The sequence below is a fragment of the Pelodiscus sinensis genome, chromosome 24 (assembly GCF_052426305.1).
Source record: "Pelodiscus sinensis isolate ZL-2025 chromosome 24, ASM5242630v1, whole genome shotgun sequence".
In the NCBI taxonomy this organism is placed as follows: Eukaryota; Metazoa; Chordata; order Testudines; family Trionychidae; genus Pelodiscus; species Pelodiscus sinensis.
Genome location: NC_143075.1, coordinates 12,380,804 through 12,396,447, shown reverse-complemented (window position 1 = coordinate 12,396,447; position 15,644 = coordinate 12,380,804). Strand labels below are relative to the sequence as shown.

At 42.2% G+C, this 15,644-nt stretch overlaps 1 protein-coding gene across 6 annotated transcripts in view; it reads left to right on the top strand.

Annotated features, from left to right (window-relative positions):
• RERE (arginine-glutamic acid dipeptide repeats) overlaps positions 1-15,644 on the top strand; it is a 473,712-nt gene that overhangs the window by 255,376 nt on the left and 202,692 nt on the right. For 5 of the 6 annotated variants that reach the window (XM_075906794.2, XM_075906795.2, XM_075906799.2 and 2 more), the window contains 2 exons: positions 3,220-3,316; positions 7,632-7,736. In XM_075906794.2, the coding sequence (XP_075762909.2) occupies positions 3,220-3,316; positions 7,632-7,736 (202 nt within the window). Of the gene's footprint in view, positions 1-3,219; positions 3,317-5,552; positions 5,622-7,631; positions 7,737-15,644 lie in introns of those variants that run through there. The other variant, XM_089773131.1, reaches the window with a different exon arrangement.

Sequence of the window (15,644 nt, the reverse complement as noted above, 5' to 3'; positions counted from 1 at the left end):
TCAGTTTGTTTTAGTAGCACATGGACCCTTACTATAGCTATGATCTGTTATGCATCTCAGTTATGATGATTTACTGTAGTATATGTATTAATGTCGTATTTGAACACAGCAAATGGGTGAAGTTACAGGCATCCCTCGAGTTCTCTTTGGGCAATACAAATTAACATGTACAAGATGAAATTGTGTTAAGGATAAATCTTGTAACCCCCTTTGCTCTTTGATGCCTCTGACATACTTTATAGATCTCAGTTCTTACTATGGAAGAATTCTCATCCTACTGTATATTAGTACTTGCTGTCACATACTGTTACAGTTGTTGTTCATCCATCGAGGTCAATGAGGACCACCCAGTGTCATCAGTTTAGTTGGGGGTGGGTTGGGAGATGGCTGATTAGTCCAATCCGAGCCCGAAATTGACGGTTACAGTGGGGACATGAAAGATCAGACTGCTGACTGGAGGACGAGAAGATACCAGCCCTGGACTTGCGAAGAAGACGTTTCTCTGCAGCATAACGCAGTCTCTTTTGTTCGTGGGCTATTGTACCATCATGTATTCGTCTGCACCAGGTGGAACGATCATCAGCAATACTCTCTCAATTTCCAGAATCTATTACACTTCTTAAGGGAGGCCTTAAGGGTGTGTTTGAATCTCTTCTTTTGACCTCCAAGAGATCGCTTGCTGTGTTGTAATGCACCATAGAGCATCTTCTTGGGCAATCAATCATCGGACATGCGCACAACATGGCCAGCCCATCTGAGTTGTGCCTTGCAAAGCATGGTGTGAATGCTTGTCATATTAGCCTGTAGAAGAACATCAGTATCTGGAACTTTATACTGCCATCTTATCTTCAGCAGTTTCCGTAGACAGTTCAGGTGGAAGTGATTCAGCTTTTTCACATTACGACTATATACAGTCCAGGTCTCTCAAGCATAGAGGAGGGTGGGCAAGATGACCGCTTTTGGAAGGCTTCAACTTAATGTTTGGAATCGAAGAGGCATTAAGACTGAGACCAAGCTAAAAGTCTACTCGGCGGTCATCTTGCACTGTTACAGTTAGTGTTTCATTGGAAGCATCGCTAACTGATTCTTCCCCTCTCTTCTGCTCATTGCTTTTTGGACTAAATAGGATTGGCCATACAGGCTCAGACCAATGGTCCATTTAGCTGAATTTCCTGTCTTCTGACAACAGGTGTCAGATGCTTCAGAGCAAGTGAACAGAAAAGGGCACTGCATTGAGTGTTCCATCATCTGACATCCGATCCCAGCTGCAAAATAATAAACTGTTTATCTATCTAATAGTGGCAGACACAGGAATTAAATCTTGGAGGATCATTTTTGCCTTGGCTTTCAGAGACCCATAAAACTTGATGCCACTCTTCTTAGCCGGAAATTTCCCGGAGGCCACCTCAAAACCACTGAAAATCTTTGGAGGTGAATTGTGATCTCTAACTAACAAACAAACAAACAAACAAACAAATAAAAACCCAGCACACACAATCCCAGTGCTTGAAAAATGAAACATTGCACTTAAATATAAGTATTTAAAGAGATTTGACATACAGTGGTATAAATCCATGAATATTTTTTCTTTAATAATGATGATAGGAGGGTCATTTTTGCATGTGCTGTATAGATTGAACCTCTCAAATCCACAACTCTCTGGTCCGGCAATATCCACAGATATTGCCGGACCAGAGAGCCACGGCTGCCTAGTTTCAGAAGTGCAGCCCAAGGTGGGCTGGCGGTAGGGAGCACATCCCCAGTGGGGCTGGCACAGTGGGAAGCACAGCCCTGGCCAGGGCTAGTTGCAAGGAGTGTGGCCCCAGCCAGGGCTGGAGGCAGCAGGGCCAGCGGCCAGGGGTGCAGCCCCGCTTGAGGCTGGCGAGGTGGGGAGTGTAGTTCTGGCTGGGGCTGGTACGGTGTGAAACAGCCTCAGCCAGGGCTGAAGGCAGCCAGGTCGGTAGTCAGGAGCACAGTCCTGACTCAGGTTAGTGGCGTGGAGCGCAGCCTCAGCCAGGGCTGGAGGCAACAGGGCCGGCCTTTGTTGGGGGCTGACATGGTGGTCAATGCAGCCCCGGACAGGGACAGCAGGGTTGGAGGCTGGAGAAGGCGGCAGGGAGTGCGGCCCCCGCCAGGAGCAGAGCCCTACACCTGGGTAGGGAACCTTGACCTCCCCTCATCCGGCGCAAACTGTGGTTCAGGACCACTCTCGTCCCGAGGATGCTGGATAAGGGAGGCTTGACGTGTAGTAAAATGTACATAAATCCAATAATTCATGCTCAAGGGTTCAGTTTACATTTCTAAAACGTAAAATATGGACACAAGCCAAAGCCCACAGTTTTCATACTTTATGCCATCTATTAAGTAGCATTGTCTGTGGACATAAAATTATTTTTGTGATCCAAGTAGGGATTACTGAAAGTGTCATTGAATGACTCCATATTCAAGGTTGCTTTTTTTGTTTTAAATATCAGTTTAAAAGCATGAAAACAAAGGTTCCTCACAGCCAAAATGACACTGCTGTACTGATCAGTGCACAGATATTAATCAAAATGCTGGTTAAAATTTTACAAATCTCCATCATGTAAAACTATAGAACAGACCAACACGCGGAGCAGGTAGGGACAAGAGGTTACAAAAGAAGCTGCCTGCTCAGTAGAACTCTGTAGACAGGCACCGTCTCCTGTGCTCAGAGTTGTTTGGTTCCTGAATACATAAGGGGTACAAAGTAGGGATGTTTAGGACTAATCGACTATCTGATAAACAAATGCTTATTGGATAGTTGACAGGATAGTCAACTAGTTACTCCCCCTCCTCCCCACACACACATCACTCTGGCTGCCTCTATTAGATAGAGGCAGCAAAGCATTTTAATATTAAAAAATGCATTGACTACTTGATTAGTCAATTACACAGTACTTAACACCCTTAGTACATAGGGAATGCTGCCATCACTAGTCCCTTTGTAAAAGGCTAATAGTATTTTCGTACCAAATGAGGACCATTAATATTGGTGAGTTGCTCAATACTGCTATAGTGAGTGCCAGAGAGAACCTTATTTTAAATTATATTGTTAATGTTGGTGTGATCTTAATATCTTGATGACTCTGTGTGTTCAAAAAGATATTAAACTTGGGCTTCAGCCTTCCAAGTGCCTGTGAAACTGCAAAGGTGGATGCTTTGGGACTCTGCAGCTGATGTGTCGTTCTCTTTTCACAGACTCTGGACGAGAGCTTGTTATTACAGATCCAGTGATCAAGAATCGAGAGCTCTTCATTTCCGATTATGTTGACACTTATCATGCTGCTGCCCTTAGGTAAGTGACAGAAGGCTAGGTGCAGCATCCCCCACCAGGCTTGGTAGGGAAGCAAAAATAACACTGAATATCATAGAAGAGATGAAGAGAGCTGTCTTTTGTCCTTTTCTGTGTGGGGAGCATTAACATACCGCTCAGGCGCTTCTCACCACATGCAATAATTAACTTGTGTTATCTGTTCTAATTTGAAAGAAGCTGTGATTCTGAAATCTCATTTTAATCTCAGCTAATCTATGGCATTCGGAAGATATTGTTTCCCATCATTGCAAATTTAGATTATTGCTAGTTGTAGAAATGGTACCCTCCCTTTCTCTTTCATTTTACCATTAACAATAACCTTTCTTTGCAAAATGACTGTTAGTGCAGCCCTGATAAATTGCATTAAAGACTTTTTTGCTCTGAGGCAGAAATCATTGAAGCTCAGTGGAGAGCTCTATTAAAAGCCAGCTTTTAAAACAGAGGTGGTAACGGACCCCTCTATTGTTCTTGTGTTATCTGCCCTTCCCCAGGGGTTATTGCTGTCTTTGCCCAGCTAGTTTTTAACCTAAGTGGATAACCTTTGACCACGCAGAAGGGAAGACACCATTACTTAGTATTTCTCCCTGAAAACATTTCTAAAGCATTATTTTTATTGGCATCCATTGAGTTTTCAGCTTGCCAAAGAGTGCATGGGTATTGTCAAAATGTGAACTGAATTATCTCCCTGATAATAATGCTCAGATGGTGTTTCAGTAAAACCATCTGGAGGCATTTTCTTTGTTCAAAGCCACTTCTCTGAACCCCCTTACTTCAAGGCAAATTAGCTGCAACTTGTGGTTGTGGGTAGGGGAGGTGAAAACAACCTTCTACTTCAGGATTTTACATAAACTCAGAAAATTCCAGTGGTATGCTGTAATCTTCCTGAAACTCCAGAATGGTTTTTGTGTTTCAAGGAAGATAGCTTTCCCATGTTAAAATGACATGCTCGGAGAGAATAGCTAGCTAGTGTGAGAAGCTGGCTTGATTGTTGAAACCAGGCTTGTAAATTTAATGGTCATCTTAAATGTTGAGAAGGAAACTTATGTGTCGAATTTTCCCAGGGAGTATTGAGACTCTTCTGTGTTGTCATTCGCTTCACCCTTTATTTGAAAATAAATAAATTCAAATAAAATTCAGAACAAATTGGAGGCAACCTGAAACACGCAATGTTCATAGATTAATTTGAGACAAGACTGATGTACTGTATATAGGATTAAAAAAGTATTCACCATGAGAATATTCAGTTACCCTTTAGACTACTCTTTCTGATGGTTTTATCTTCATTATGGCTTACATATTCCATTTATGGCAATCTTTATCTGAATGTCTATCAGTTGTATTTGAAAACAATTCCATTTGAAAAATGAAGCAGAGCTTTTAGTTGCATTTCTAATATTAACATCCAGGCGCATATTTGTTTGCATAGTGAAGAACTGAATGCATCCTTTCTACTCATTCTTCTCTAGCTAGATGCATTTATTATGTGCCCGTCATTTTTACAGCTTCCTGAATGACAAATGTAAGGAGTGTCACTTCCCCAATGATGTCACAACCTAAATGGCAAAATAGAGAAGACTAGACATATCTTTAAAGAAAGATTAACTTGAAATTAAATTTAATAAATGAGAGCATTACCATGCCCATGCCCTCCATGCAAATGTCTGTGCATGATTACACAGAAAGCTGGGAACAGAGAGGAACTATACTGCTCTCAATCCACCGCTCTGATCAGTGCAAAATGTTAATTTGAAAGTGCTTATGAAACATTTTGTAAGTGTATAATCAACACAGTTGTCTTAGACCTGTAGGATACCATTTCAGTAGCAGTATCTAGCACTACCTGCATAGAATGCCATGATGGAAAGATGGTAATGCTTTTATGTATCTGGATAAATGCAGATTCTTGAGTTTATCTATTATTTACTGTACCAGATGAAATATTTGGGGCATTATTCAAAGGAAAGCTTAGAAAAAAATGATTTGCTTTCAAATTATCTGATGAAAATTTTCTGTGAAAGATGAAAACAGATACCACCAATTTTAATTGTTCAGTTTTCTTTGCAAGAAATTAAGATAATTGAGCAAAAAGGATCATCAGTACTTCAAGGCTACGTGTTTGATTTCAATAGCAGAGGATTTTAACATTGTATCACAGTCTGATGACAGCTGACCAAGTAATTTTTGGCTTTGCCCCTAGCTGCAGAAGCTGAGAACTAGGCAATCCTAGGGTCTGAATATGAAACTCCTCCACACGAGTAGTCCTGTTGATTTTTCTGAGAATATTCATGTGAGTAAAGTTGCAGGACTGGTCCCCTAGTCATTTTTCTCTTAGCAGTAGTCTATGTGGGTAAAGAACTTGATGCAGAAAATATTTCCATTTTTAACCACTTTTGGTGGATGGAACTTACAGAAGAGCTTGGCCTGTGAAAGAGTTGCAGGAGGAAACCAATTAGTGTCCCAATCAGTTTTCCACTGCAGTCTTTCAAAAACAGACCAAAAGGTCTAGAATTCTATAGATAAAATAGCCCTTGCCAACCTAAGAGCTTTTATGGGACGTGAGTTATTGTTTGTGAAGAGCTTTGAGATCCTTGGATGAAGTTAAATGCTTTGAGTATTATTGTTACTAGTGATAGTCCAGCTAGAGGAATGAATGGACAGTGACTCCAAAATGGAAGGCTTCTATTCTTTTAATATTAACGATATTTACATTGCTGAAAGGATGGGTGGTTCACTAGTCTTGATAATCTCCAGTAACAGATAAAATACAACTGCAAACCTCGGTCTCTGTAGTTGATCAGCCATTTCTCTCTGATGCCCTCTTCTGAACTGTTTGATTTACTTGAATGCTGTACATTGCTATGCAGTGTATTACAGAATACATCAGCTGCTGCACACTAAGTTTAACAAATCCATGCGCAAGACAGCAAAAAGTGAAACATTTTGCTGCTTAATTCCCTTTCTGGCTATATTTAAGGAAAAAAAGATGAGTGCTTTGCATGTCAAAAGTTATAAAGTGATCTCTCAACTTTTCTAAGGACATAATGGGAAAAGCAGTAATTTGGGCAAGTTCTAGATTATATCCTTATATAGTTCTAGAGGCCTCTGGGGGCAGATAAAACAAAACCTTTCCTAGATGTTATTCCTGATGATAGACTGATTGTGCTGTTGCAACATCTATTGTTTTATATTGTTTACAGTGCAACCTTTCTAAAAAACACTTAGCACATTAATTTGTTTTTGATAGGAAAATTTTCAAAGCATCCATACGAGGTTGTCATGAAAATGTATTGGGTGAAACAGCAAGTATACTCAACAGTCTCATGAGGGTGGTGATTAAGACACTGTCATTTTACTCACCCATTTAGAAAAAATCACTTCCCCTAGTTAATTGAATGGTAGATTTTGTACATCAGTTTTAAAGAGTTAGTTATTAAAAAGGAAAAAAAAATTTAAAAACGGGGCACTTGGGAGATGCTCAACCTTTTAAACATTGCAGTTTGGGGGCAGATTGTGTTTAAAGTAGGGGGTCAAGCGATTGAAAAATTAATCGTGATTAATCGTGCGATTCAAAAAAAAATTAATCGTGATTAATCACATGCGCTGCCTCTTTGAAACACCGTGGTGGCATTTCAAAGGGGCAGCACTGCGGAAGCCTGGGATCAGCTGGAGTCCTCAGCTGACCCCAGGCGCAGTGCAGCGCTGCCCCTTCGACGCGCCAGAGCGACACTTCAAAGGGGCAGCTCAACACAGAGCTGGGGATCTGTTGAGCACTCCAGCTGATCCCCTGTTCCACATTGCTGTCTCTTTGAAGTGCAGCCCCTGCCTCAAAGGGGCAGCACAACGGGGAGCCAGTGATCAGCTGGAGTGCCCACCTGATACCTGGCTCCGCATTGCTGCCCCTTTGAAGTGCCATTCTGGTGCTTCAAAGGGGCAGCGCAGCATTAACGCTCATGAATAATGCATTCATTTTTTTATACGTTAATCCTGTCCTGTGTTAATTGCAGGTGTTAATGCAGATAAATTGACAGCCCTAGTTTAAAGGTATATCCTGTTCATTTGTGACTTCCCTGGAGAGGCTCCTGGCTGAATAAAATTAATGAAAGTTTCCCATTGACGTTAGTGGGAGAATTTGCCTGAAACTCATTGATAGTAGGGTTGGGCCTGGGGGTATTATGATGTTTGGACACCTGCAAGTGCACAATATGTCCCTTGATTGATTTCCAAAGTGGAGTGGTGCTTATCAAAATGAATGTTGTCCAGTATGGGCTTCTAATACCATTTGTTCTCTTCCTTTCAGAGGAAAGTGTAATATCTCCCATTTCTCTGACATATTTGCTGCTAGAGAGTTTAAAGCCCGAATGGATTCATTTTTCTACATATTGGGCTACAATCCAGAGACAAGGTAAGTGAGTTCAACTCCTCACTCCGACTAATGGAAAGTTTTACCAGAGATCTGTATTATATAAGAATATGCCAGCTACTACAGGAAAGAAGAGAATTAAAGCTTATGATTCCAACGTGATGTGCATAGAGGAGGAGAGGGTTATCATGTATGTGAACAGATAGTGATGCATATAAAAGGCAAAAATCAATTTATAATCAATGATTTTATCACCAGCAGTGGCTTGTCATGCTGTCTGGAAGTGCTACTGAAGGTTATGGCCTTGATGCTGGAGGGAGAATGGGGAGGGCTGGGATACTTGTTGTGTAGGGAAGAAATATAGAGAAAAGGGTGGAGGAAGGTATTTATAGGGTCCCTATATTTATAGGGTCCGTGTATTACGTACAAATCCGAAACAGTAGATTACAAGGCTTCACAGCATGTGCTAACATTTTGATGGCTTCCCTTTGGTGAGATAATGCACCTTAAAGCATATTCTTTAAACTTTGGTTAAAAGCGAGAGAAATTGAGAGCATTAGCAGGCATTCGAATCATAGAACCAGAAGGGACCTAGAGAGGCCATCGAGTCCAGTCCCCTGCCTAGCAAGTCTCTCATTGGGGAAACACTCGTTCCCAATAGCACCCACAAGTTTTCCTCTAAGTAGAGATGCAGTTGTGTTATCCGTTGTAAAGTCTAATGCAAGTGTGGCAGTGCATTGGAGGGGCTTTTACTGGGGATGTAAAGAAGTGACCCAATGGAATTCTTCTGTACATTCCTACCTCAGACCTTACCTGCCAGAACAAATTAGCAAGACAAAACAATATTCAACCTGTTAGATGGAAGTGTGCATCAGAGGAGACACTGCATTCAACATTCTTTCACATGCAGCTCCCTTTTCTCTTCATTTCTCCAATTACCCTGACAGGGTGACAACTTGGTGATAGTTGTTACCACCAAAACCATTACTATTTTATTCAACATTGTTCAGATAGTCCTGTAAACATACATAGTGTTCTGCAGGCATCAGCTAGACATGTGGCCCTTCCTGCCATGGAGAGATGAAAATCTATGGTCCTAGTTTATACAGCTTCTTCTTACCTTAACATAAAGCTGCTGTTAGAATATGGCTTACAAACATACATGTATAGGGTGAATACATCAGGTCTACTTGTCTTACAGAGCTTGTCCCATTTACTTCTGAAGTAGGGATATAAGCAGTTAACTGGTAAGCATCACCCTTTTATCCGGTGATGTTAACTGGTAGGCCCGGTGGGCTGGACCGGCCCTCTGCCTGACATGAGTGAGGGGCTACTCGGACCAGGCAGGGCCCATCATGCAGCGTTGCGTACTGGGGGCACTGCAGCCTGGCAGAAGCCACTACCTGACCACTGTGGCTTGGTGGGCCTGGTGTAGCCTGAGCAATCCCACCACCACTCACCAGCCTACCAGTGCAGTGAGCCTGGCGTGAGCAACCCTCTGCCTGTCTGTGCCGCAATGTTTATAACTGGTTAACCGATTAAACAAGATTTGACATCCCTGTTCTGAAGACAGTTTTTTGTGCTTTTCAAGGACTTTGAGAGAGCTCAGCATATTGAGAATCCAACTGTGTTCTGCTTGCTCTTGGAGAACCAACAGAAGCAAGATAACAAACACGTTCTCATTTATTTTTTTTTTAGATACAGCAAACAATAAAGCCTTTGCCAGGCTTTATACATCAGAAGTGCTCTCTAATAGTGTAAAACTGTGGTGTAAAACAGCTATCTAGGCAGAGGTGTAATGGAAGAATTTTCTTGTCTATCCAACATTGGAAGAACTTAAGAACTTGCAGCACCTTAGAAATGTAGATGGGTATCATGAGCTTTTGTGGGCACAACCCACTTCTTCAGATGAAACGTTGGAAGGAGAAAGCAAGCTTGGTCCTTTATTTTCTCTTTTAAAAACCTGCTGAGTATAGATTTAGTGGAAAATCAGGGGGTATGTTGTTGATGCATTGCTGATTCCAATGATGCCTTGTTTTCAGAGCCCTTATTTCTTTGTTCTCTGGATGAATTTTGTCCTGTAGACTTCAGTAAACTAATCCTTGTTGCTCTTCAACAGTAGGTGTTGCACATCAACAGGATAATTATTATAAGAGAATATTAGTCTCGGATGCTTGTTCTGATGTTTTCTACTTTGCATTGAGTTGTTAAGCAAGTTGGTAATGGGTTTGGAATATATTTCTAGATGTCACTGAACTCATCATCAACTAGGAAAGGAATGTTCATGTTATACCAAGCACTTGGACAGTTACTCAGCTAAATAAGCCTGTGAGGGTGAGAGTGTGTGAGAGAGATTACACTCAAAATCATTTTTAGATGTACTTGTCATGGTTTAGCAGAGAAAAGAACTGATCTGCCATTTTAATGATGCATCATTACTCTTTACTTTCCAACAGCCAGTTTGAGATAAAGTAGGACTGGAAGAATTACCTTTACCATTAGCAAGTGAAGAAAATTAGAGGGCTGCAAAAATCATGTCCATTTTGAATTTTAGTTAGCATTAGTTAACAAGGTTAATAGCTACTAACTCAGATAGCAGTTAAGTTAATCAAAACTCAGTAATGCTTGCCTTCAGATTAGATCAAACATTCTGATTTCCCAGTGGTCATGAATGAAGCCAATTTTTCATTTACTTGTAAGTTCCAGGTCTTCAACATGACCACTATACCTGCATGAAGTCCTATAGAAGTCTCGGACTCAACAAACTTCAGGATTAGGGCCATGCTTTACATTATTAAATTGTCAAGCTGGTGGCATCTAGGTTTTTTCTGTTAATTATTTTTTTCTAAATTATCAGACAATTTAAAAATATTCTGTATGTATTTGGATTGGTTAGAATCTTAAATATTGCACTAGCATTTCCTTGAATGTTTGTTGTTAGACTAAAAGACCTTAATAAAATACTGTCCCCCTTTTAAAATAAGTCGACTTAATTTAAACTCACTGTGAGATGGCCAGGTGCCAGGGACTAGACCACACAACTACAGATGTTTAGATTAGATAAGGTTGGTAGTGGAAGGAAAGGGCTAACATTAGATTAAAAATATATATTTAAATAAAATGTCACCAATAAGCCATGCTGTCTTTGGAATGGGCTTCTTTCCCAAGGAATTGAGTTTTGAAAACATGTGCATTTTGTTTACACCTGATACCTTCTGCCTGTCTAGTAGTTTAACTTTTTCCATTCCATCTGAACCTGAATGTGCTGTCAGCGTGCAGGCCATTGGGGTAGTGAAATGAATTGGACCTTTGTGGGGTTTGAAATTATATGCAACAAAAGAGGTTTGAAACTCTCACAAAAACTATTGAATTTCAATTGAGACGCATTAATAGGCAAAACAAATTGGAACTGATGTACCATGTTACAGAAGCACTATAACTGCACCAGCTTGCAATAAACAGCTATTCTGGGAATTTGAGCCAGAGTTCGGCTCATCCTGTAAAAACAGGCATTGAGGCCCAGGGATGATGATGTCCAAACCACTTCACTTCCGTTATCTTTAGTGGTTGCCAAGCAGTGCACCACCTCCCATTTAATTCTACTGTAGTTCTTGCCCCCAGCCAATAATATAGCTTGATAAATAAAAAGAGGAGCATGATGTATGCCCATCTTTCAGTTGTTAGAAATGAGTTGGTTTTTTTTGGCACATTAACCTGTGCATTTAAATTAGTAAAAGATAAACAGGACTGAGTATAGACCCCTACTCCTCCTTAGTTGGTAAGACACCCAGTCTTGGCTTTAGGGGGATGTGTTGTTGCTTAAATATATGAGGTACCAATTCGAGATGTATGCAGTCAGGTCCAGCTTACAGTAGAGAAACTGACCATATCCCATCATTGATAAGATGAATTCATATGAATAGGAGCAATGGCATAGACAGGCTATTATAGGCTAATGTTGGGTTGCCAACTTTCTAATCACACAACTGCACTTGCTTAGCCCGTCCCAACCCTGCTCACTCTACCCCCCCCCCCCTTGTGTCTCCATTGCTCACTCCCCCTCCCCCTCACTTACTTTCACTGGTCTGGGAAGGGGTTGAGGGCTCCTTCTGAGGGTGCAGACTCCAGGGTGGGGTCAGAAATGAGGGTTTCAAGGTGTGGGAGGGGGTTCTGGATTGGAGCAGGACTTTGCAGTACAGGAGGGAGTTCTAGCTGTATCTAAAGGGATTTGGAGTGTGGGAATGATTAGAGCCCTGAAAATCTGCAGCTATCCCCTTTATATCCACAGGTATCCACAGCCACAGATGTGGAAATGCGTGGGTCATTTTTGTGGCTATGGATGCAGATGGGCATACAAATTTTGTATCTAGAGCTCTGCAGGTTTAGATATCCACAGGTATCCTCATCTGTGGCTGTCAATGTGTATATCCATGGCTCATAGAATCATAGAATAATAGGACTGGAAGGGACCTCAAGAGGTCATCGAGTCCAGCCCCCCGCCCTCAAGGCAGGACCAAGCTCCACCTACACCATCCCTGACATGTCTATCTAACCTGTTCTTAAATAGATAGACATCTGTCAGGGATGGTGTAGGTGGAGCTTGGTCCTGCCTTGAGGGCGGGGGGGCTGGACTCAATGACCTCTTGAGGTCCCTTCCAGTCCTATTATTCTATGATTCTATGATTCTATGAGCCATGGATATACACATTGACAGCCACAGATGAGGATACCTGTGGATATCTAAACCTGCAGAGCTCTAGATACAAAATTTGTATGCCCATCTGCATCCATAGCCACAAAAATGACCCACGCATTTCCACATCTGCGGCTGTGGATACCTGTGGATATAAAGGGGATAGCTGCAGATTTTCAGGGCTCTAATCATTCCCACACTCCAAATCCCTTTAGATACAGCTAGAACTCCCTCCTGTACTGTATTCATGTTTGTGAATATGTTTTTGTATCCACGCAGAGCCCTAGGAATGGGTTCAGGGTTGGGGTGCAGGAGAGGATGCGGGCTCTGGGTGGGGATGTGGGCTCTGGAATGAAGTTAGGGTGTGGGAGGCAAGGGTTGAGGTATGAGAAGGTGCTTGGGGTGCAGACTCAAGATGCGTGGTGCTTACCTCTTGGGACTCCCAGTTGATAGCAAACCAGGGCTAAGGCAGGCACCCTGGATCCTATGTGGCCAACAGGTGCCACCCTCCACTGCTCTGGGCTGTGGCTCCCTGCCAGTAGGAGCTGTGGACCCAGCTCTTGTGGTGGATGCAGTACACAGTTTCCCTATCACCCCTGTGGGCAACAAGCCACAGGGACATGCTGCTTCCAGGAGCCACACAGAGCAAGGGCAGGCAAGGAACCTGCTGTATCCCTGCTGGAGTGCCGACCAGACCTTTAACAGGCTAGTCAGTGATTCTGATTGGAGCCACCACTGTCCCTTTTCAACCAGGGAACTCTTTGCTTACGTTGTTTTTGTTACTATTTCATATTAGCCTGCTGGGTACAGCAGCCTGAAAATCTTATCGGCTGTTGGGGAAGGTTCCTAACCACAAGCGTCTGGATGTTGATTTGCCCAAGTTCAGTGGGCAGGTGCACACCTGCTTTCTGCTCTGCCCTGCAAAGCAACTTCTTTTTTGCAATGCTAAATTAGTCAGTGGCCAATCCAGACAAAAGGGAGCCGGGCCATTTATGCTACCCAACATGGGGGGAAGGGAGGCCTGCTCCGTGGGCAAGGCTGCACTCAGAGCTGTGGGGGCTGGAACAAGGCAGTGAGGCATAGGTGTGGGAACTGAGATGTGCTGCTGCACTTCCACATTTTATGTGGGCTCTTGGCTGCCGCCAGCCCTGTACCTAGGCTCCCAGCTGCAGCCCAGAGTTCCTCTGCTGGCCCTGTGCCTGCACCCAGCCATGTCGAGGTCCCTCCCAACCAGAGACATGGCCCATTCTCCTGGCCTCCTTGAGGCAAAGCAGGTGAGTGGAGCCTGGCTGCATCCCGCAGGGGATGGTTCTGACCCCTAGAACCAGTGCTGCCCGCACCTTGCTGTCCTGTCCTGGTGGCCCTAGGATATGCAGAATACCCAGCTGCCTTGGGCACCATTAAATTTCAAAGCAACTCATGCTCTCCCCCCCCCCCCCCCAACAGCTGTATATTCTGAGTGTGCCTAAGACTGGCTCCTTCTAGGACCATTCTGTCTTGCTTTTAAGGTGGAGGGAACAGGAGGGTTTGTAGGGATAACTCTTTTCTGTTAGAACTAAACTAGACGTATGTATCTTAAAAAAAAAAAAAACGTGTGTTCATAGTAGACTTTTTGAGTTGCTGATTCTCAACAATGTGCGGTTAGAATGTGGAATCACTTCCAAGTTCTGCTTGTGTTAATTGCTTTGCCCTTCACAGTACTTGCTTCCCTCTGCTGCCTCCACCTGTGCAGTGAACGTAGAGGGTCTGCTTTTTGATTTCAGAAGTAAACTGTATATGGTTACTACAGCTTGCTTTTTCCTTCTCATTTAAAGCTAGTGCAGGAATCTGAGAGATACACATAGGTCCAAACTCTCTTGAACATAATTTTTTTGGAACCCAGAAATATAAAAGATTAATTTATGTACAATCAGATATAACAATCACGTGTCTTGAAATGATACTCTGCACAAAATTGTTATGCATCAGGGAACAGAATGATTATTAAGCCTTCAAAGCACAGATTAATTTTAAAAACAGAAATTTAGGGAGAGATTGGAACTTGGTGTATTTAGAGAACCAACATATTTTCTCTTTGCTTGCTGAGCCCTTCTTAGATTTTATTTTAGTCCACAATTGCTTTGTGATGGTAGGCAGAAACCAGTGTTGGAATCATAAAAATGTGAGGTTGGAGGGACTTGAGAAGTCAGCTGTCCAGCCCTCTGCTCAGGCAGAGCCAAGTACACCTGAACCATTCCTGACGGGGGCTAGCCAAATTGTTCCTAAAAACCTTCCATGGTGGGGATTCCACAGTCTCCATTGGAAGCCTATTCCAGAGCTGAACTACCCTTCAAATTCAAACATTTTCATTAATATCAAACCAAAATCTCTCTTCCTGAAGATGAAACTGATTAATTCTTGATCAGCCTTCAGTGGACATTGAGAGTAATCAATCAATCACCACTCTTTTTAAGAGCCTTTAACATATTTGAAGATTTGTAGCAGATCCCTCACCCTCATTTTCTTTTCTCAAAACAAGATGTCATTTTATTATTTTTTTGTTCTGTTCTCAACTTTCTCCAGTTGGCCCATCTTTTCTAAAGTGCAGTGCCCAGAACTGGGGACACTACTCCAACTGAGACATCACCAGTCCCTAATAGAATGGGACAAAATGGTGAATTGGTCTGAAATGGCCAAGATGAAATTCAATAAAGACAAGAGCAAAGTATGTTTTAAAAAAAAAAAAAAGCACAACTGCAATGTAAGTAGTAACTGGTTAGGTGGAAGTATTTCTGAAAAGGATTTAGGGGTCGCAGCGGGTCACATTAAATGCACGTCAGTGTGATATTGTTACTAGGAGACTAATGTACTAACAGGAGTCTTGTATATAAGACGGGAGGTAATTGTCCCAATTTGTTTGGCACTTGAGAGGCCTCAGATGGAATACTGTGACAAATTGGAGACAGTCCAGAGGAGAGCACCAAAAATAAGTTTTAGAAAAGTGGACCTATGCAGAAAGATGATCTAAAAAAATATAATAGAAACCTGGGTATATTTAGTCCTGAGAAGAAAAGACAGGGAAGAGGGGAAAGGTGAGGGAAACCTGATAAACCTTCTGTTCTTAAGAGGATGATGGATTGATTATACTCCATATCCACCAAAGGTAATATAAGAATTAATCAGCTTCATCAACAGCAAGGGTCATTTAGGCTAGACATTTATGAAGATGTTCTAAATCTAAGGGGTAGTTAAGTTCTGGAATAGGTTTCCAATAGAGG